Below are 19614 nucleotides of genomic sequence, written 5' to 3' on the forward strand. Positions count from 1 at the left end.
AAACGATTTTCAAAAGGCTTTTTCCAAAGTTAGGCAGAAAATCTGACATGTGTAAGACACTTACACGGTCAGATTTTAGGATGCAGTACCGCATCCGCCACTGGGGGCATTTCTCATTGAAATGCAGCTTTGCGTATGCAAATGAGGACTTAAGCAGATTTTCAAAGCATTTCATCACTGTGATTTCTGCCTAAGTTCCGAATTTGCCTGCGCAAAACTAAGGCTGGTTTTATAATGTGGAAAGTTAGTCACACATTGTAAAGGCCCATTCCAGCGACGGCATTTGGTATGCATTCCCGAGGGAGAACTCCACGGCAATTTTTAAATTCAAAACCGGCATGGGTTTCCCCCCCAGGAGCATACCAGGCCCTTAGGTCTGGTATGGGTTGTAAGGAGACCCCCCCTCCGCCGAAAAATCGACGTAGGGGGTCCCCCTACAATCCATACCAGACCCGTATCCAAAGCACGCTACCCGGCCGGCCAGGAAGGGAGTGGGGACGAGCGAGCGCCCCCCCCCCTCCTGAGCCGTGCCAGGCCGCATGCCCTCAACATGGGGGGGCTGGGTGCTCTGGGGCAGGGGGGCGCACTGCGGGCCCCCCCACCCCAGAGCACCCTGTCCCCATGTTGATGAGGACAGGACCTCTTCCCGACAACCCTTGCCGTTGGTTGTCGGGGTCTGCGGGCGGGGTGCTTATCGGAATCTCGGAGTCCCCTCAAATAAGGGGGCCCCCAGATACCGGCCCCCCACCCTAAGTGAATGGATATGGGGTACATCGTACCCCTATCCATTCACCTGGAGGCAAAAAGTAAAAGTTAGTAAACACACAACACAAGGCTTTTTAAAATAATTTATTATTCTGCTCCGGATGCCCCCCCTGTCTTCGTTATTAGCTCAATTACCAGGGGGGGCTTCTTCTTCCACTCTCCGGGGGTCTTCTTCCACTCTCCGGGGGGGGTTTCTTCTTCCGCTCTCCGGGGGGGGGCTTCTCCGGACTCCGGGGGGCTTCTTCCATCTTCTCCCCTCTTCCGCTGTTGACTCGGCGAACCGCGGTTCTTCTCCAGCTGTCCGGTGCCTTCTTCTTCAGCGCTGGCTGCCTGCTATGTTTGTGTGTTAGCTCAATTAGTAAGAGGCAGCCGGCGCGGTCTTCTGTGACGTCAGGGTCTTCTGTTCTTCTCCCCTCTTCCGATGTTGACTCGTCGCCTGTTGTCGCTGTAATGATGGAAGCGCGCCTTGCATCCCATTTATATAGGCATCACCGTCCCATCATGCTCCGGCAGGTACCCACGTGGTGGGTGCACATGGGTAGGCACCCACCACGTGGGTACCTACCGGAGCATGATGGGACGGTGATGCCTATATAAATGGGATGCAAGGCGTGCTTCCATCATTACAGCGACAACAGGCGACGAGTCAACATCGGAAGAGGGGAGAAGAACAGAAGACCCTGACGTCACAGAAGACCGCGCCGGCTGCCTGTTACTAATTGAGCTAACACACAAACATAGCAGGCAGCCAGCGCTGAAGAAGAAGGCACCGGACAGCTGGAGAAGAACCGGGGTTCGCCGAGTCAACAGCGGAAGAGGGGAGAAGATGGAAGAAGCCCCCCGGAGTCCGGAGAAGCCCCCCCCCGGAGAGCGGAAGAAGAAACCCCCCCGGAGAGTGGAAGAAGACCCCCGGAGAGTGGAAGAAGAAGCCCCCCCTGGTAATTGAGCTAATAACGAAGACAGGGGGGGCATCCGGAGCAGAATAATAAATTATTTTAAAAAGCCTTGTGTTGTGTGTTTACTAACTTTTACTTTTTGCCTCCAGGTGAATGGATAGGGGTATGATGTACCCCATATCCATTCACTTAGGGTGGGGGGCCGGTATCTGGGGGCCCCCTTATTTGAGGGGACTCCCAGATTCCGATAAGCACCCCGCCCGCAGACCCCGACAACCAACGGCAAGGGTTGTCGGGAAGAGGTCCTGTCCTCATCAACATGGGGACAGGGTGCTCTGGGGTGGGGGGGCCCTCAGTGTGCCCCCCTGCCCCAGAGCACCCAACCCCCCCATGTTGAGGGCATGCGGCCTGGCACGGCTCAGGAGGGGGGGGGCGCTCGCTCGTCCCCACTCCCTTCCTGGCCGGCCGGGTAGCGTGCTTTGGATACGGGTCTGGTATGGATTGTAGGGGGACCCCCTACGTCAATTTTTCGGCGTGGGGGGGTCTCCTTACAACCCATACCAGACCTAAGGGCCTGGTATGCTCCTGGGGGGGGGAACCCATGCCGTTTTTTTCTTTGAAAATTGGCATGGAGTTCTCCCTCTCAGGAATGCATGCTGAGCGATGCTGTCATTTTTTTTAATAATTATTTGTTTTCCCGGCGCGTCTTTTTTTTTTCACCCGTCGCAACTTTGGTGTCCCGTCGAAATTCTCAAAGCCGCCCGGCGTTAATTACGTTCGCGCGCTGCACGTCGGGAAAATGACGTCACACGCATGCGCAGTACGGCCGGCGCGGGAGCGCGCCTCATTTAAATTTTAAACGCCCCCAGGAGAGGAGGACCGCCTTACGACGGTGGCACTTAAGTTACACGGCCTGAAATTTCTACGTAAGTGCTTTGACGATCGGGCACTTAGGTAGAAATTTTAAGTCTGTGTAACTTAACTGCTGAAATTTAAGTTAGGCAGACTTTTTGAGAATTTGGCCCTATGGGAGTTATTTACGAAAGGCAAATCCACTTTGCACTACAAGTGCAAACTACAAGTGCAAAGTGCACTTGACATTGCACTGAAAGTACACTTGGAAGTGCAGTCGCTGTAAATCTGAGGGGGACATGCAAGGAAAATAAAAAACAGCATTTTGCTCGCACATGATTGGATGATAAAATCAGCAGAGCTTCCCCTCGCTTCAGATCTACCTCTCAGCTTTACAGCGACTGCATTTCCAAGTGCACTTTCAGTGCTATTTCAATTGCACTTTGCACTTGTAGTTTAAGTGTATTTGCCTTTCGTAAACAACCTACTATATATTTAACCACTTCCGGACGGCCATACGACTATATACGGCCGCAGGGTGGTTCTACTTCTCTGGGGCGCCGTCTTTTTACGGCCGCCCCTTTGCTCGTTCCGAGCGCCCAGCGGGGAACTTCTGTGCTGGCCGTGTCCCTTGGACACAGCCAATCACAGATCCCTGTGAACGGCCAATCAGAGTGGCCGTTTGCTAGGCGATCTGTGCAGCCAATGAGAGATGATCTCATATGTAAACATATGAGATCATCTCTCATTGCCGGCTCACACACTGACAGCGTCCTGTCAGGGAGAGAGGAGACCGATCTGTGTCTCTTGTACATAGGGACACAGATCGGTCACCTCCAGGGGCGTTGCTAGGTGGCAAAAAGACCAGGGGCTTCAGCCCGAAGCCAAGCCGCCACCTGGGGGGGGGGTGTTGTAGCACGGTCGGTGGAGTGGCGCGGCGCAGGGTGACCTACCTGACACATACCCTGACCTAAGTCAGTGTGTGTGTGTGTGTGTGTGTGTCAGTACACACTGACATAACCTGCATACACTAACACAACCAGACGCCACTCCACTGACCACACTCCACTGACCACTGAGACCAGACTACACTGACCAGACTACACTGACCACTGAGACCAGACTCCACTGAGACCACAGACTCCACTGACCACTGAGACCAGACTACACTGACCAGACTACACTGACCACTGAGACCACACTACACTGACCACACTACACTGACCACACTACACTGACCACACTACACTGACCACTGAGACCAGACTCCACTGACCACACTACACTGACCACTGAGACCACACTCCACTGACCACTGAGACCACACTCCACTGACCAGACTACACTGACCACTGAGACCAGACTCCACTGACCACTGAGACCACACTCCACTGACACCACACTCCACTGACCAGACTCCACTGACCACTGAGACCAGACTCCACTGACCACACTCCACTGACCACTGAGACCAGACTACACTGACCAGACTCCACTGACCACTGAGACCAGACTACACTGACCACACTCCACTGACCACTGAGACCAGACTACACTGACTAGACTCCACTGACCACACTCCACTGACCACTGAGACCATACTACACTGACCACACTCCACTGACCACTGACCAGACTCCACTGACCACTGAGACCAGACTCCACTGACTAGACTCCACTGACCACTGAGACCAGACTCCACTGACTAGACTCCACTGACCACTGAGACCAGACTCCACTGACTAGACTCCACTGACCACTGAGACCAGACTCCACTGACTAGACTCCACTGACCACTGAGACCAGCCTACACTGACTAAACTCCACTGACCACTGAGACCAGACTACACTGGTCTCAGTGGTCTCAGTGGAGTCTGTGGTCTCAGTGGAGTCTGTGGTCTCAGTGGAGTCTGTGGTCTCAGTGGAGTCTGTGGTCTCAGTGGTCAGTGGAGTCTGGTCAGACTCCACTGACCACTGACCAGACTACACTGACCACTGAGACCAGACTCCACTGACCACTGAGACCAGACTACACTGACCACTGAGACCATACTACACTGGTCTCAGTGGTCAGTGTAGTCTGGTCTCTGTGGTCTCAGTAGAGTCTGTGGTCTCAGTGGAGTCTGTGGTCTCAGTGGAGTCTGTGGTCTCAGTGGTCAGTGTAGTCTGGTCTCTGTGGTCTCAGTGGAGTCTGTGGTCTCAGTGGAGTCTGTGGTCTCAGTGGTCAGTGTAGTCTGGTCAGACTACACTGACCAGACTCCACTGACCACACTACACTGACCACTGAGACCACACTACACTGACCACTGAGACCATACTACACTGACCACTGAGACCAGACTACACTGACCAGACTACACTGACCAGACTACACTGACCACACTACACTGACCACACTACACTGACCACACTACACTGACCAGACTACACTGACCACTGAGACCAGACTACACTGACCACTGAGACCAGACTACACTGACCACTGAGACCAGACTACACTGACCAGACTACACTGGTCTCAGTGGTCAGTGGAGTCTGTGGTCTCAGTGGTCAGTGGAGTCTGGTCAGACTCCACTGACCAGACTCCACTGACCTGTGACCAGACTCCACTGACCTGTGACCAGACTACACTGACCACTGAGACCAGACTACACTGACCACTGAGACCAGACTACACTGACCACTGAGACCAGACTACACTGACCACTGAGACCAGACTACACTGACCACTGAGACCAGACTACACTGACCAGACTACACTGGTCTCAGTGGTCAGTGGAGTCTGTGGTCTCAGTGGTCAGTGGAGTCTGTGGTCTCAGTGGTCAGTGGAGTCTGTGGTGTCTGTGGTCTCAGTGGAGTCTGTGGTCTCAGTGGAGTCTGTGGTCTCAGTGGAGTCTGTGGTCTCAGTGGAGTCTGTGGTCTCAGTGGAGTCTGTGGAGTCTGTGGTCTCAGTGGAGTCTGTGGAGTCTGTGGTCTCAGTGGAGTCTGTGGAGTCTGTGGTCTCAGTGGAGTCTGTGGAGTCTGTGGTCTCAGTGGAGTCTGTGGAGTCTGTGGTCTCAGTGGAGTCTGGTCTCGGTGGTCAGTGTAGTGTGGTCTCAGTGGAGTCTGTGGTCTCAGTGGAGTCTGTGGTCTCAGTGGAGTCTGTGGTCTCAGTGGAGTCTGTGGTCTCAGTGGTCAGTGTAGTCTGGTCAGACTACACTGACCAGACTCCACTGACCACACTACACTGACCACTGACCAGACTCCACTGAGACCAGACTCCACTGAGACCAGACTACACTGACCACACTACACTGACCACTGAGACCACACTCCACTGAGACCACAGACACCACAGACTCCACTGACCACTGAGACCACAGACTGCATAGAAACCAATCAGCTTTTGTCAAAGCTGATGTTAGAAGCTAACTGGCTACCATGCACAGCTGTAACAGATTTTGCAAAATCAACCCCATTATCTTACACTTTTGTTTTATTATTATTATTTAAAATAGTGTTTCCCCCCCCCCCAAAAAAGGGGTCTACTAAAATACTTACAAGACCCTGAAGGGCCTGACATGTCATTTGATGGATCCCCATGGCATTTTTTCTATTTACGGACGCCCTTCTATTCTGGATGCTGTTTTTATCTCTCTTAATTGTAAGTGCACACCTGTTTTAATAAATATTTGTGCATTACTGTTTTACACTATTGAGTGTTATTGTATTTTTGGGTACACGTTTGAAAAAAAAAACCTCTGAGTGTTGACGTACATCTAGTCTCCATATATCCCACCTGATTGATATAGTGTGGCAGACACATGCAGTATCATCTTACAGGCTGTTTTTCAGCTTGCCTCTGGTAAGCAGGAATTCTATGTGGTGGCGGATCACGAATGTCTCTGTGGTGACTAATTAGGATCTTCTTCCTGCTGACACCCCAAAGTGTGCGACCCATCTCATGTTTGGATCTCTTCTATGGACTTTCACACTTTTACGTTTAGAGATTATTTCATATATGTTTCTGCATCTTTTACATATATTCATTTGGTGTAAGGATCACATGATTGTTGATAATACATGTTTTCACTAGAATTGTGTTTTTTATTCACATACACATTTATTAGCGCAGCTTCCTTTTTTCTATTGATGAGCAGCAGTATAGGTCCTTGCGTCTGATGGCGGCCTGCTTTTATTTTTATTTCCCTCCCCTCAGAAGGCATTGCTTTGGGACATCCCACACAGTAATTACTATGGCCGCTCTGTGTCTCGTGATGTACGATAAAGAAAATAGGATTTTTATAATGGCATACCTGTTAAATGCATTTCTTGGAGTACATCGCGGGACACAGAGGTCCCTCCCCTCTTATTGGGATACTTATTGCTTGGCTACAAAAACTGAGGTATGGGAGGGGTTATATAGGGAGGGACTTCCTGTCTTTGATTGCACCAGTGTCCATCACCTGAAGGTGGCCTATAACCCACATAGTAATTACTTTGGCTGCTCTGTGTCCTATAATGTACTCCAAGAAAAGGAATTTACAGGTAAGCTGTTATAAAAATACTATTTTTTTTTCTTTTTTGTAAATGTAATTTTTTCTGTAGTACATTGTGTACATGGTACATATGTGCAGATTCTCGGGCAGGTTTAGGACTTCCCCCAAGCATGTTATTAAAAGAAATTGGGTGTTTTAAATGTTGAACTTTACATATTATGTAATCACTGTTCCTCTCCAAATGGTATTTTGGTTTTCCATTTGTACGCATTGTACATGTTTGTTTAACAATCCTTTACCTTAGTCTTGAAAGTAGCCAAAGCTGGTTTTATGTATTCTGCCTCTGATTACTTTGATTGAGTTTGGATTAACAATTAAACCTCCTGCAAACAGAACCCTATAACTTTGGGATTATCCCAAATAGAGAACTCAAAAATACCTGTAAGCATGCCTTGCATATCCAGGGGTGACAAAGTGGAAACTGCCTAGAATAGGGTTTCCCCCTAAGGTTCATGCACACAATTGTATTTCTGTTCCATTGCCAAGTGGCTCTGATTTATCCTCCTCTTAATTGGAAAATAACTCAAAGCAGGGAGAAAATATAATCTTAATGGAACCTGTGTTTACACAGGATTGCTACTTCAAAGTGGTGATTTTAAATTAGGTTATGGGTTTTTAGCACCTCCAAAGTCTTCCTGAAGCATACAAAAATGAATGATGCATGAAGATTTCTTTAGAACCATATCTACCATATTATTTTGCACTAAATTCAATTACCCTAATATTAAACACAGCTCAGCTCAATAACAGTAATAATACCAGCAGCAAAACTTTACAGTACATGTTCCAATCCTATTTATTGTATATCTGCAAAAAATAATAAAAATGAGTACATGTCTGCAGTACAAGCACATTTCCCCTTGTTCCGTTCCTTTAAAAAGGATGCAAGTACAGAAAAATATCTGTTGATTCTTCCAAAAATTCAGTAAGCTCCTAACATTCTCATTAAGCTGACAGCACAGTGCCTCTGCTGCACTGAAATCCCAAGTAGAGTTATCAGCCCTCCCTTTTCTCCCTTATATACTACAGAAGCCTTCTTTCTCATCTACATACCAAGAGGGAGGTGTTCTATAGTATCATCCAGAAAGAACAGCCACATAGGGCAGATAACACTGCTTGAGATTTTAGTGCAGGAAGGGCAGAGTTGTTAACTCAAACAGGAAGCTATGCACTCAGTGGATTTCTGGCCAGATCAAGAGGTATTTTTTTCATTTTTGCAGTATTTTTAATAATAAAACATGAGCATGTGCATGCATTGCAGAGATTTACTGAATATGTTTTTTTTTCTAGACATACATTTTGATCCTTTTTTGCCCTGACGTCTATTGAAGATTGTTGGCAGGAGATGTTTCAATACAGTATTTACTGCAACTCTGTTGATGTTGACTTCTTGGGAAGAGGGTTCCAAAACAAGCTGGATTGCATATGACATATGTAGATAACATATAAAGCTTGAAAAGCCCAAAAAAAGGAAAATGTTAAAATATATGGATATTATATAATGCAATCATTTAAAAGTAGCCAATAATATGACAGTACCTTGCTCACAATGATGTGCAAAGGTTTCCATGGGGAAGCCATCTTACTTGATTCAACATCTGTTTTTTTGAGCCCTGAAGCATCTTCAAAAAGAATGGGAATTCCAGAAGGCACATCTAAAAAAAAATTGGAAATGTTATCAGAACACAACATTTTCCATTATAAAATGTATGCATAAAAGGACAACATGCATTGTTTATCACAGTATGCCAAAAGTTAAAGTGGAGGTTCACCCTAAAACAATTATCTAACATTACATCCAGCATACTAATGGCATGTACAGTATGCTGGTATTTTTTTTTTTTGCCGTACATACCGTTAAATTGTTATTTCCCCCCCCCCCCCCCCGGCTTCCGGGTTCTGATTCCCGCGGGACTGGGCGTTCCTATTGAGAGCTTAGATGATTGACGTCTTGTGAAAAACTTCCCATGGCGCATAAAGCGCATCACCAGTTTTCCGTAAATAGCCGGCCTGCGAGTCAGCTCTATATGGCGCTTGCGCAGTCAGCTCTACACGGCGGGCGCAGGCGCCATATAGAGCCGACTCGGAGGTTGGCTATTTACGGAAAACTGGTGACGCGCCTTATGCGCCATGGGAAGTTTTTCACAAGACGTCAATCATCTAAGCTCTCAATAGGAACGCCCAGTCCCGCGGGAATCAGAACCGGGGGTGAAATTAACAATGAAACGGTATGTACGGCGAAAAAAAAATACCAGCATACTGTACATGTCGTTAGTATGCTGGATGTAATGTTAGATAATTGTTTTAGGGTGAACCTCCACTTTAACATACCTGAAGAGACCCTGTCACCTGACCATTAATTTTGAAAACAATATTTCTTTAGGATTATATTGTGCATTTAACATATTTTAGGCATGTTATGTGCCTAAAAATGTATCCTTTGTGTAGACACCAACAGAGTCTAATGCCCTGTACACACGATCGGTCAATCCGATGAGAACGGTCTGATGGATTTTTCCATCAGTTATCCAATGAAGCTGACTGATGATCAGTCGTGCCTACACACCATCAGTTAAAAAAACGATTGTGTCAGAACGCGGTGACGTAAAACACAACGACATGCTGAAAAAAATTAAGTTCAATGCTTCCAAGCATGCGTTGACTTTATTCTGAGCATGCCTACAAACGATCGTTTTTAGGTATCCATCGGTTAATTTTAAAACAAGTTTCACATTTTTTTACCGATGGATAAATAACTAATGGGGCCTACACACGATCGGTTTGGTCTGATGAATATGGTCCATCAGACTGTTCTCATCGGATCGACCGATCGTGTGTACGTGGCATAAGACTTTTGCAGAGCACTTCCATCTTGGATGTCAGAACTCACCAGACTTACAGATGTAACTTGAGTGGCACACTAACATTTGTAGTGTCCAGTGTTTAACTAAGAAACCAAACAAGTACACCAAAGCACCTCCCATAGGAAGAAGGTTTCCTGCACTCTCTTTGCAAACAGTCATTAACTGAATGGCTATACTGTCAGCTACCCACTGCTATTGGTATATTGTTTTGTTTTGCTTTAGTCACATGTTTATTTTAACACTAGTTAGCCCCTATTCTGCGGCATACTTACCTTGTCCCATGCTGGAAGCCTCTGTATCAACTGCATGCAATGCCAAGATCTTGCCACCTGGCTAAACTTATGTGCCATTATCCTTTCTTATACATGCATACAGTACTCTTTTCCACAGTCATTCAAGCAGGGTTGTGTCATCAGACCTGAACGATAAAAACATATAGACTGTGCACTCTACACGTGCAGTTGCTCAAGAGCTTAGTGTAGCACTGACCCCCGAAGGAGCTGCTGGTTAGTTTTGGGTGGCATGTTACCTCTGTGACTCCGCCGTTTAGGGTAGTTGATGAGAGCCGTAGTAATGGAATGTTCACAGGTGTCTTTTCTTTGTGCTTTCATTTACCCAACAAGGTAAAACAATAAAACTTGTGGTGAAGAGTAAAGATGCAGTAGGAGAAGAAACAGCAGACTCAGGCGTAACAATAAGGAAACAGTCTTGCTTCCAACAACACTTTGTTTCATCGCCACTCCCGCCAGAGTGGGTTTAGTGTACCTGGACAGGCCTCTCTCACTGACCTGGCAGCCAGAGCACCACTCGGAACCTTAAGGGAAGAAAGTCTCTGCCACAGACCCTCCCTAGAATTGACATCACGGAGACAATCCTCCCTGATAGACTTTGTGCCTGTATCTCCTTCAGGTAGTTTGCAATTAGGTTACCAACTGACAGGTGACTAATGTCCAGCCTCTCAGTGTCCGGTCACCTTGATCCCCGGTGGATTGTCGAGACCCTATTGGATCGCCAGCCTCTCTTGGCTCTCCTCAGGCGGACTCCCCACCGAACAGCCTCCTCTCAAAGGAACAATGCTTGGGATCTTCTCAGGTTTGGGGACCCAGTTAATCACTGGGGCCCAGCCATCGCTCAAACGTTCCGAACCAACGTGGTCCCGCAACTGGAAGCACCGCATGGCACGCGCACCCCGGCCTGGTAGGCCATTTCGCCGGGGCCCGCGATGTGATCACCCTGAAGGTGGGTGCCACACTGGAAGAAGACCCCACCTCAATGGCGTCTGTTCCAGAAATACCCTCTCCCAGCATGCCCCGTGAGAGAACACTCCCTCCTGATTGGCTGCTGGTAAAAGGCACCCAAGCCTCAACTCCATTGAAGCCACCTGTCGCCCCGGGGTGGAATAACACCCCAGCAACAACAGAACGAGCCGACAGCACAGCCAAGCTGAAACAGAGACCCTACTCAACATTGCAATTGAAATCAGAGTCCTTACACTCTGATTATCCCTTAAATTTGAACCATCACCGGTACTTGGAAGTAACCCGGCACTACATTAGTAAATGGGGTGAAGCTCTACTTTGGAAAGAATACCCAATCACATGCAAGGAAAATAAAAAAATCTGCATTTTTGCTGGATTGGATAATGGAAGCCGACAGAGCTTCTGCTCATTTACTAAGCTCCGGAACAGCAGCTCTTGCAGAACGCAACTGAACTTGCAAAGTGCACAACCTTTAGTATATCCACCCAACAATGTCACCTTTGCCCTCATCACATTCATAGACCATACATTTGCTGACAGTCTTCACTATTAACTTTCAATACTTCTCATTCATCATTCAGTGTGCTCTAATAGCAGAAAGAAGATACATGGCTGGGTAATTCAACAAAGTGTTAATGGCAATTTTATAGTAGTAGAGACCTTTAGAACTACCTGAGCCTAATTTCGGCTAAAATTTGTGAACTTTTCTGTAATATTACTGACACAAGCAACAAATAAATATATATATACACAATCATGAATTCATACGTTGCTGAAGTTGTCATCTTGACGAATCGCATAGGGGAGGCTTATCTGACGTCAACCTGTGAGCTTGGAGATCCATTCACACCTGTTGATGCAGCTGGAGCCGTTATCACTTAAAGTTATATTGTCATTTTTGATACAGCATTGCTTTATTTGACATGTCAGTGCCTGTTTTTTTTATTGTCTTTGTGTTACTTAAAAACATTGATGGTTTTATGCAATGATGATTGCCCTCTTGCTTTCTTTTATTCTGAACCTTGCACAGTACAGAGGTTTATATGTAAGATCCCTTAGAGGATACACAGTGCTGGGGTTCTGTTCGAGCTTGATTTGATCGAGATGAAAGATTGAGAACAAATGAGACAAACATAAATCATTTCAGAAATGTTTCCACCTTTAATGTGACCTATAAACTGTACAACTCAGTTGAACAACAAACTGAAATATTTTAGTTGTAGGGAAGTAAAAATAAAAAAATAAAATAATACGGTTGCATGCCTTTAAACTAATACTTTGATTGAATTACAGGGCTCATTTTGGACATGAGTTTTTTAGCATGGCACATCTTGACTTGGCAATATTTGCCCACTCTTCTTTGCAAAAACACTCAAAATCTGTCAGATTGTGAGGGCATCTGTTGTGCACAGCCCTCTTCAGATCACTATGATCTACCTGCATCAACAAGCAGGGCAATGTACACCTGATCTACATGCAGGGCGCCAGACGCATGGATTCCAATGGGGGATTTTTTTTAAGCACATGATTAAAGGCAGAGTCTCCAATAGGCTTCAAAAAATGGAGGGCTCAGGTCGCAGAGCACTGTGCCTTGAGCCCATCCAGTTGTGTGACAATAGCAAATCCAGACTGACTTACCCACCAGCGACCACTGTGACTCTAGGGATGGCTCACCCACAGCGGCTCAGCTTTGATATATACACTGTTTGTGTGTGTGTATATATATATATATATATATATATATATATATATATATATATATACAGTGGCGGAACTACCGCCATAGTGACCCATGCGGGCACTGCTGTGATGGAACAAGCTTCTCCTTATAAAGCCAGTATATGTTTTATCCTTTAAAAACACTCTACAATAGCAAGAGCCAGACTGCTTAAGGGTACATGCCAAATATTGTAGAAGGTGAAAACTAAAGCTGAACATAGGTCAAAGCATTGATGGTAACATTTCATGTGAAATAAAATGAATATTTTTGTGTTATGATTAGAGCCACTGAAATGAAGTGTATATTGTGATTTTTTTAAAGTTATGAGGCCAGTATTATACAAGAACAGAAGCAACTCCATCCCCTCACTCACTCCGTGTCCCCCCTCCCTCCTGGATTCCTCAGTTGTAACAGGAAAAGCCTTCCCATCCCCCTCCTTCTCACTCAGACCGCTTGGAAGGAAAATGTGCAGAGCTGAATGAACTTTTTTCTACACTGGATGATGTGGGCAGCATGCCCAAACATGGACTTTGGCTTCCCCTTCTACACACTCAGAGGAACTTGAAAGGAAACCATTAATTTCTGTGACTTTAAGAAACTGCTCTGATTGGACTATTTTAACTCTTCGATGTGTTTGGATATGAACTGTCCAATGACAGACTCACAAGGGTGATGGGGAGGGATTGATGGGTGTGTACGTATGTTTTGATATTCTCTGTGTTTTAAATAAAAGAACCAGCAGGGTTTTTGCTCTTCCTGTTGGCCCTTGGACGATGGAGAGGTGAGATGTGAAATCATTCTGTCCAGATGGCATTTTCTCACTTTAGTTTTTTGAAATCATCCGGCAGTATGGGTGACCCTGATTTTGTCATGATATCAATTAAGTAATGAGTCCTCATCACTATGGGGCCCGCAGCCTAGTGGGGCCCGGTGAGTAGGGTTGTCCCGATACCGATACTAGTATCGGTATCGGGACCGATACCGAGTATTTGCGCGAGTACTTGTACTCGCGCAAATGCTCCTGATGCCTAATCCGGATACTTTTTTTTTCAGAGTGGGGGCGGATAGCGGGCGGAGAGGGGGCGGAGAGATGGCGGGAACCGATCAGAGAGGAGACTGAGGGGGCGGAGAGGGGGCGGAGAGATGGCGGGAACCGATCAGAGAGGAGACTGAGGGGGCAGCGAGGAAGGCGGAGTGGAGGCGGAGAAGAAGTCGGAGAGAGGGCGGAGAGCAGAGCAGTCCCCAGGTATATATAACATCACACTGGAGGAGAGCTGCTGCCGTCGTCTAGCTGATCGGCGCTCAGACCAGGGAACATAACAGCTTTCATTTGAATAGCTGCTATTCCCCGCCACGCGTCGTCATGGCCCCTCCCTCTTGTCAGGCACTTTTCCCAGGATTGGACAGGTGATCTGTCTATCAAAGTGCCCGGACAAGGGGAAGGGGCCATGACGACGTGCGGCGGGGAACAGCAGCTATTCAAATGAAAGCTGTTATGTTCCCTGGCCTGAGCGCCGATCAGCTAGACGGCGGGGGAGACATGGCTGCATATGGGGGGGGGAAGACATGGCTGCATATGGGGGGGGAAGACATGGCTGCATATGGGGGGGAGACATGGCTGCATATGGGGGGAGACGTGGCTGCATATGGGGGGGGGAGACATGGCTGCATATGGGGGGAGACATGGCTGCATATGGGGGGAGACATGACTGCATATGGGGGGGAGACATGGCTGCATATGGGGGGGGAGTCATGGCTGCATATGGGGGAGTCATGGCTGCATATGGGGGGGAAACATGGCTGCATATGGGGGGGAGTCATGGCTGCATATGGGGGGGGAGTCATGGCTGCATATGGGGGGGAGTCATGGCTGCATATGGGGGGGAGACATGGCTGCATATGGGGGGGAGACATGGCTGCATATGGGGGGGGGGAGTCATGGCTGCATATGGGGGGGGAGACGTGGCTACATATGGGGGGGAGACGTGGCTGCATATGGGGGGGAGACGTGGCTGCTTTTGGGGGGGGAGACATGGCTGCATATGGGGGGGACACAAGGCTGCATTTGGGGACACATGGCTGCATTTTAAAAAAAAGTATCGGTATTCGGTATCAGCGAGTACATGAAAAAAAGTATCGGTACTTGTACTCTGTCCTAAAAAAGTGGTATCGGGACAACCCTACCGGTGAGGATGAAGAAAAAGCCCCAAGTGTTTGCCGCATCCGAGTACATTGTTAGCCCCGAGCGTCTGGGAGTCAGGACCATCTGATGCCGAAGGTTGCCGAGTGCGGCCGAGTGCCGTCAGCGCCGAGTGTTACCGAGTACGGCCGAGTGCCGTACTCGGCGCTGGCGGCACTCGGCCACTTTCGGCATCAGATGGTCCTGACTCCCAGACGCTCGGGGCTAAAAATGTGCTCGGATGCTGCCCCGCCTTCTGGAGTCTGCAGCGCCAATGGCGGGACACAAGACGTGTGACGTCCATCATAGGTGCTGCAGGCTCCACGGCGGGAATTACAATTCGGCCGCCGCACGGCTCTCCTCGGCTCCTCTGACTGCCAGTGCCTGCCCTGCTGTGACCGCACACCAACTTAAGGCTGAGGATGCTAAGGTAGGTGACTCAGTGTGCTGTGGAGCCCTTACTGATCTTCAGTTGACCTAAATGAACATAAAAGCTGCAATACTGTTCACAATAAGAAATTGTTGTTCACAGAATTACAGGTTTGTGATTAGATTGCTAACATTGCCAGTTTGATGTATCCGTAAGGTGTCCTGTGGGGGGAGAAAAACCCTGTATTCGAGTGAGAATTTTTATTTTTGTCCTTGTAGAAAAAATGGCAAAAAAAATAAAAAATCTGCAGTAATAGCAATAGTGGCAATGGTAAACGTCATACATTTATCTCTCTACAAACGTATTGAAGATTTCAAATACTGTGTCATTCCCACTATGTGAATCATATGTACGGTATTTGTCAGGATTTACTGAAGTATGCTAGCCTAGTCATTTTAACCACTTCAGCCCCAGAAGAATCCCCCCCCCTTTCCTGACCAGAGCACGTTTTGTGATTCGGCACTGCGTAGCTTTAACTCACAATTGTGCAGTCGTGGGACGTTGCACCCAAACAATTATTTTTTTATTTATTATATGGTTATTTAAATTTTTGTTTTGCTGTTCAAAATTAATATAAGCTGTTGCTTGGGTACTGTGCCACATGAGTGTAGTAATATGTTGTTCAATGGCATTAGTTCATTTTTTTTTTGGAGGGGGGGTCCCATACAACATTTTGCTATGGGGCCCTGTGATTTCTAGTTACGCCCCTGTATATATATATATATATATATATATATATATATATATATATATATATATATATATATATATATAAATCAAATAGAGTGAATAAACAGTTTCTCAAAGGTGAAACACTGCATTCCACACACATTTCCAAGGTTTGAGTTACAGTTGAAAAAAAGATTTCCCGAGGGACGTGTGGGCGGAGCCTAGCGGAACGGTAATGCCGGGCTAGAGCTCTGCTCCGTGCAGGAGAAATACCCGCATATAAACGACGGACCGAACCGTCAAAACGAACGGGGACACTGGAACAGACTCCCGGAAGGTGAGAGGCACCTAATGATATAAGATGGTGCTGGGAGGAAACAGGGGAAAGAACAAACACAGCGGTACAAACGGCGCTCAGCATCCTAAGAGCGCGGCTGTGAAAAAGGCGCCGGTCCCCTCAGGTGAATTCTCCTCAGAGGTAGTGAGGAAGAAAAAACCTATAGCCAAACCAGAGAAGCAAATGGCTTCCCACAGGAACATCATCACTGATAGTGAGGGAGAGGACACGTTAGAAGAATCCTCATCTTTATTAGGACAGGATGCAGCGGTCCCCTCAGGTCTTTTGAAGCAATTTGAAAAGATGCTTCACAGAGCGCTGCAAGTTACCTCAGACCAGATAACAGCCAATCTCACCAAGGAGATTTGGGACCTTGGGGGCCGCACTGATGCCCTCGAATCAAAAGTGGACGAAATTGAGGTATTCACACAAGAGTGTTTGACTGAAATTGATACCCTTAAAGAAGAAAACTTAACCCTGCAAAACAGACTGGAGGATTTCGAAAATAGAGCCAGGAGGTCCAATATAAGGTTTAGGGGACTGCCCGAATCGGTCATTGATCTGCATACAACCATATTGGCACTATGTCAGGAACTGCTGCCTGGCATACCCGCAAACAGACTGGAAATGGACAGAGTCCACAGGGCTCTTGCCCCCAGGAAAACGGATGGACCGCCTAGAGCAGACCTGGGCAAACTACGGCCCGCGCGCCGTATACGGCCCGGCGGACCTTTTAATCCGGCCCACCCCCGCCGCGCTGCCACGTTAATCACCGCGGCGGGGAATATTACAGACAGCGTTCGTCTGAACAGCTGTTTTCCCCGCCGCGCATAGACACTCCCCCTTGGACGGATCTGTCCAATCGCGAGCAAGGGGGAGTCACATAGACACTCCCCCTTGCTCGCGATTGGACAGATCCGTCCAAGGGGGAGTGTCTATGGCATAGACACTTCCCCTTGGACGGATCTGTCCAATCGCGAGCAAGGGGGAGTCACATAGACACTCCCCCTTGCTCGCGATTGGACAGATCCGTCCAAGGGGGAGTGTCTATGCGCAGCGGGGAAAACAGCTGTTCAAACGAACGCTGTCTGTTATGTTCCCCGCCGCAGTGATAACAGTAGGCAGGGCCGGGAGGGGTCACTGTGCCCATCACACGCAGCCACTTGTGCCAACACATGCAGCCACTTGTGCCAACACACGCAGCCACTTGTGCCAACACACGCAGCCACTTGTGCCAACACACGCAGCCACTTCGCCACCATAAATTGTCGCCACTGTGCCAATCACACGCAGCCACTGTGCCAATCACACGTAGCCACTGTGCCAATCACACGCAGCCACTGTGCCAATCACACGCAGCCACTGTGCCAATCACACGCAGCCACTGTTCCCATCAAACGCAGCCACTGTGCCAATCACACGCAGCCACTGTGCAATCAATTGTTGCCACTGTTCCCAAACACAGCCACTGTGCCAATCACACGCAGCCACTGTGCCAATCACACGCAGCCACTGTGCCAATCACGCGCAGCCACTGTGCCAATCACATGCAGCCACTGTGCCCATCAAACGCAGCCACTCTGCCCATCACACGCAGCCACTGTGCCAATCACACGCAGCCACTGTGCCAATAACACGCAGCCACTCTGCCCATCAAACGCAGCCACTGTGCCAATCACACGCAGCCACTGTGCCCATCACACGCAGCCACTGTGCCCATCACACGCAGCCACTGTGCCAATCACACGCAGCCACTGTGCCAATCACACGCAGCCACTGTGCCCATCAAACGTAGCCACTGTGCCAATCACACGCAGCCACTGTGCAATCAATTGTTGCCACTGTTCCCAAACACAGCCACTGTGCCAATCACATGCAGCCACTGTGCCAATCACATGCAGCCAATGTGCCAATCACACGCAGCCACTGTGCCAATCACACGCAGCCACTGTGCCAATCACATGCAGCCACTGTGCCAATCACATGCAGCCACTGTGCCCATCAAACGCAGCCACTGTGCCAATCACACGCAGCCACTGTGCCAATAACACGCAGCCACTCTGCCCATCAAACGCAGCCACTGTGCCAATCACACGCAGCCACTGTGCCCATCAAACGCAGCCACTGTGCCATCACATGCAGCCACTGTGCCAACACACGCAGTCACTGTGCCATCAATTGTTGCCACTGTGCCCATCACACGCAGCCACTGTGCCATCAATTGTCGCCACTGTGCCCATCAAACGCAACCACTGTGTCATCACACGCAGCCACTGTGCCATCACATGCAGCCACTGTTTAATCAATTGTTATTGATTAAACAGTGGCTGCCTGTCCCCAGCCTCTGTCCCCCTCCTGTGTCATGTCCCCAGCGTCTGTCCCCCTCCTGTGTCATGTCCCCAGCGTCTGTCCCCCTCCTGTGTCATGTCCCCAGCGTCTGTCCCTCTCCTGTGTCATGTCCCCAGCGTCTGTCCCCCTCCTGTGTCATGTCCCCAGCGTCTGTCCCCCTCCTGTGTCATGTCCCCCGCGTCTGTCCCTCTCCTGTGTCATGTCCCCAGCGTCTGTCCCCCTCCTGTGTCATGTCCCCAGCGTCTGTCCCCCTCCTGTGTCATGTCCCCAGCGTCTGTCTCCCTCCTGTGTCATGTCCCCAGCGTCTGTCCCCCTCCTGTGCCATGTCCCCAGCGTCTGTCCCCCTCCTGTCATGTCCCCAGCCTCTGTCCCCCTCTTGTGTCATGTCCCCAGCGTCTGTCCCCCTCCTGTGTCATGTCCCCAGCGTCTGTCCCCCTCCTGTGTCATGTCCCCAGCGTCTGTCCCCCTCCTGTGTCATGTCCCCAGCGTCTGTCCCCCTCCTGTGTCATGTCCCCAGCCTCTGTCCCCCTCCTGTGCCATGTCCCCAGCCTCTGTCCCCCAGTTTTCCAACAATGATATTTACTGCTTTTTATAAAGAAATACAATTGATTTTATGCAGTATTGAGTTTAGCCTTTTGGCCCGGCCCTCCAAAATATTTTTAGTTTCTCATGTGGCCCCAATCGAAAAAATAATTGCCCACCCCTGGCCTAGAGACATCATAGCCAAATTCCATTTCTATAAAACCAAAGAACTAA

General features: G+C 48.6%; 1 protein-coding gene across 1 annotated transcript in view; it reads right to left on the bottom strand.

Annotated features, from left to right (window-relative positions):
• Window positions 1-19614, bottom strand: part of LOC120940551 (band 4.1-like protein 4B) — a 245453-nt gene that overhangs the window by 209070 nt on the left and 16769 nt on the right. The window contains exon 2 of the mRNA XM_040353484.1: window positions 8591-8706. Within this exon, the coding sequence (XP_040209418.1) occupies window positions 8591-8632 (42 nt within the window). The 5' untranslated portion in view covers window positions 8633-8706. The remainder of the gene's footprint in view (window positions 1-8590; window positions 8707-19614) is intronic.

This window comes from Rana temporaria, chromosome 5 (genome assembly GCF_905171775.1).
Source record: "Rana temporaria chromosome 5, aRanTem1.1, whole genome shotgun sequence".
Classification (NCBI taxonomy): domain Eukaryota; kingdom Metazoa; phylum Chordata; class Amphibia; order Anura; family Ranidae; genus Rana; species Rana temporaria.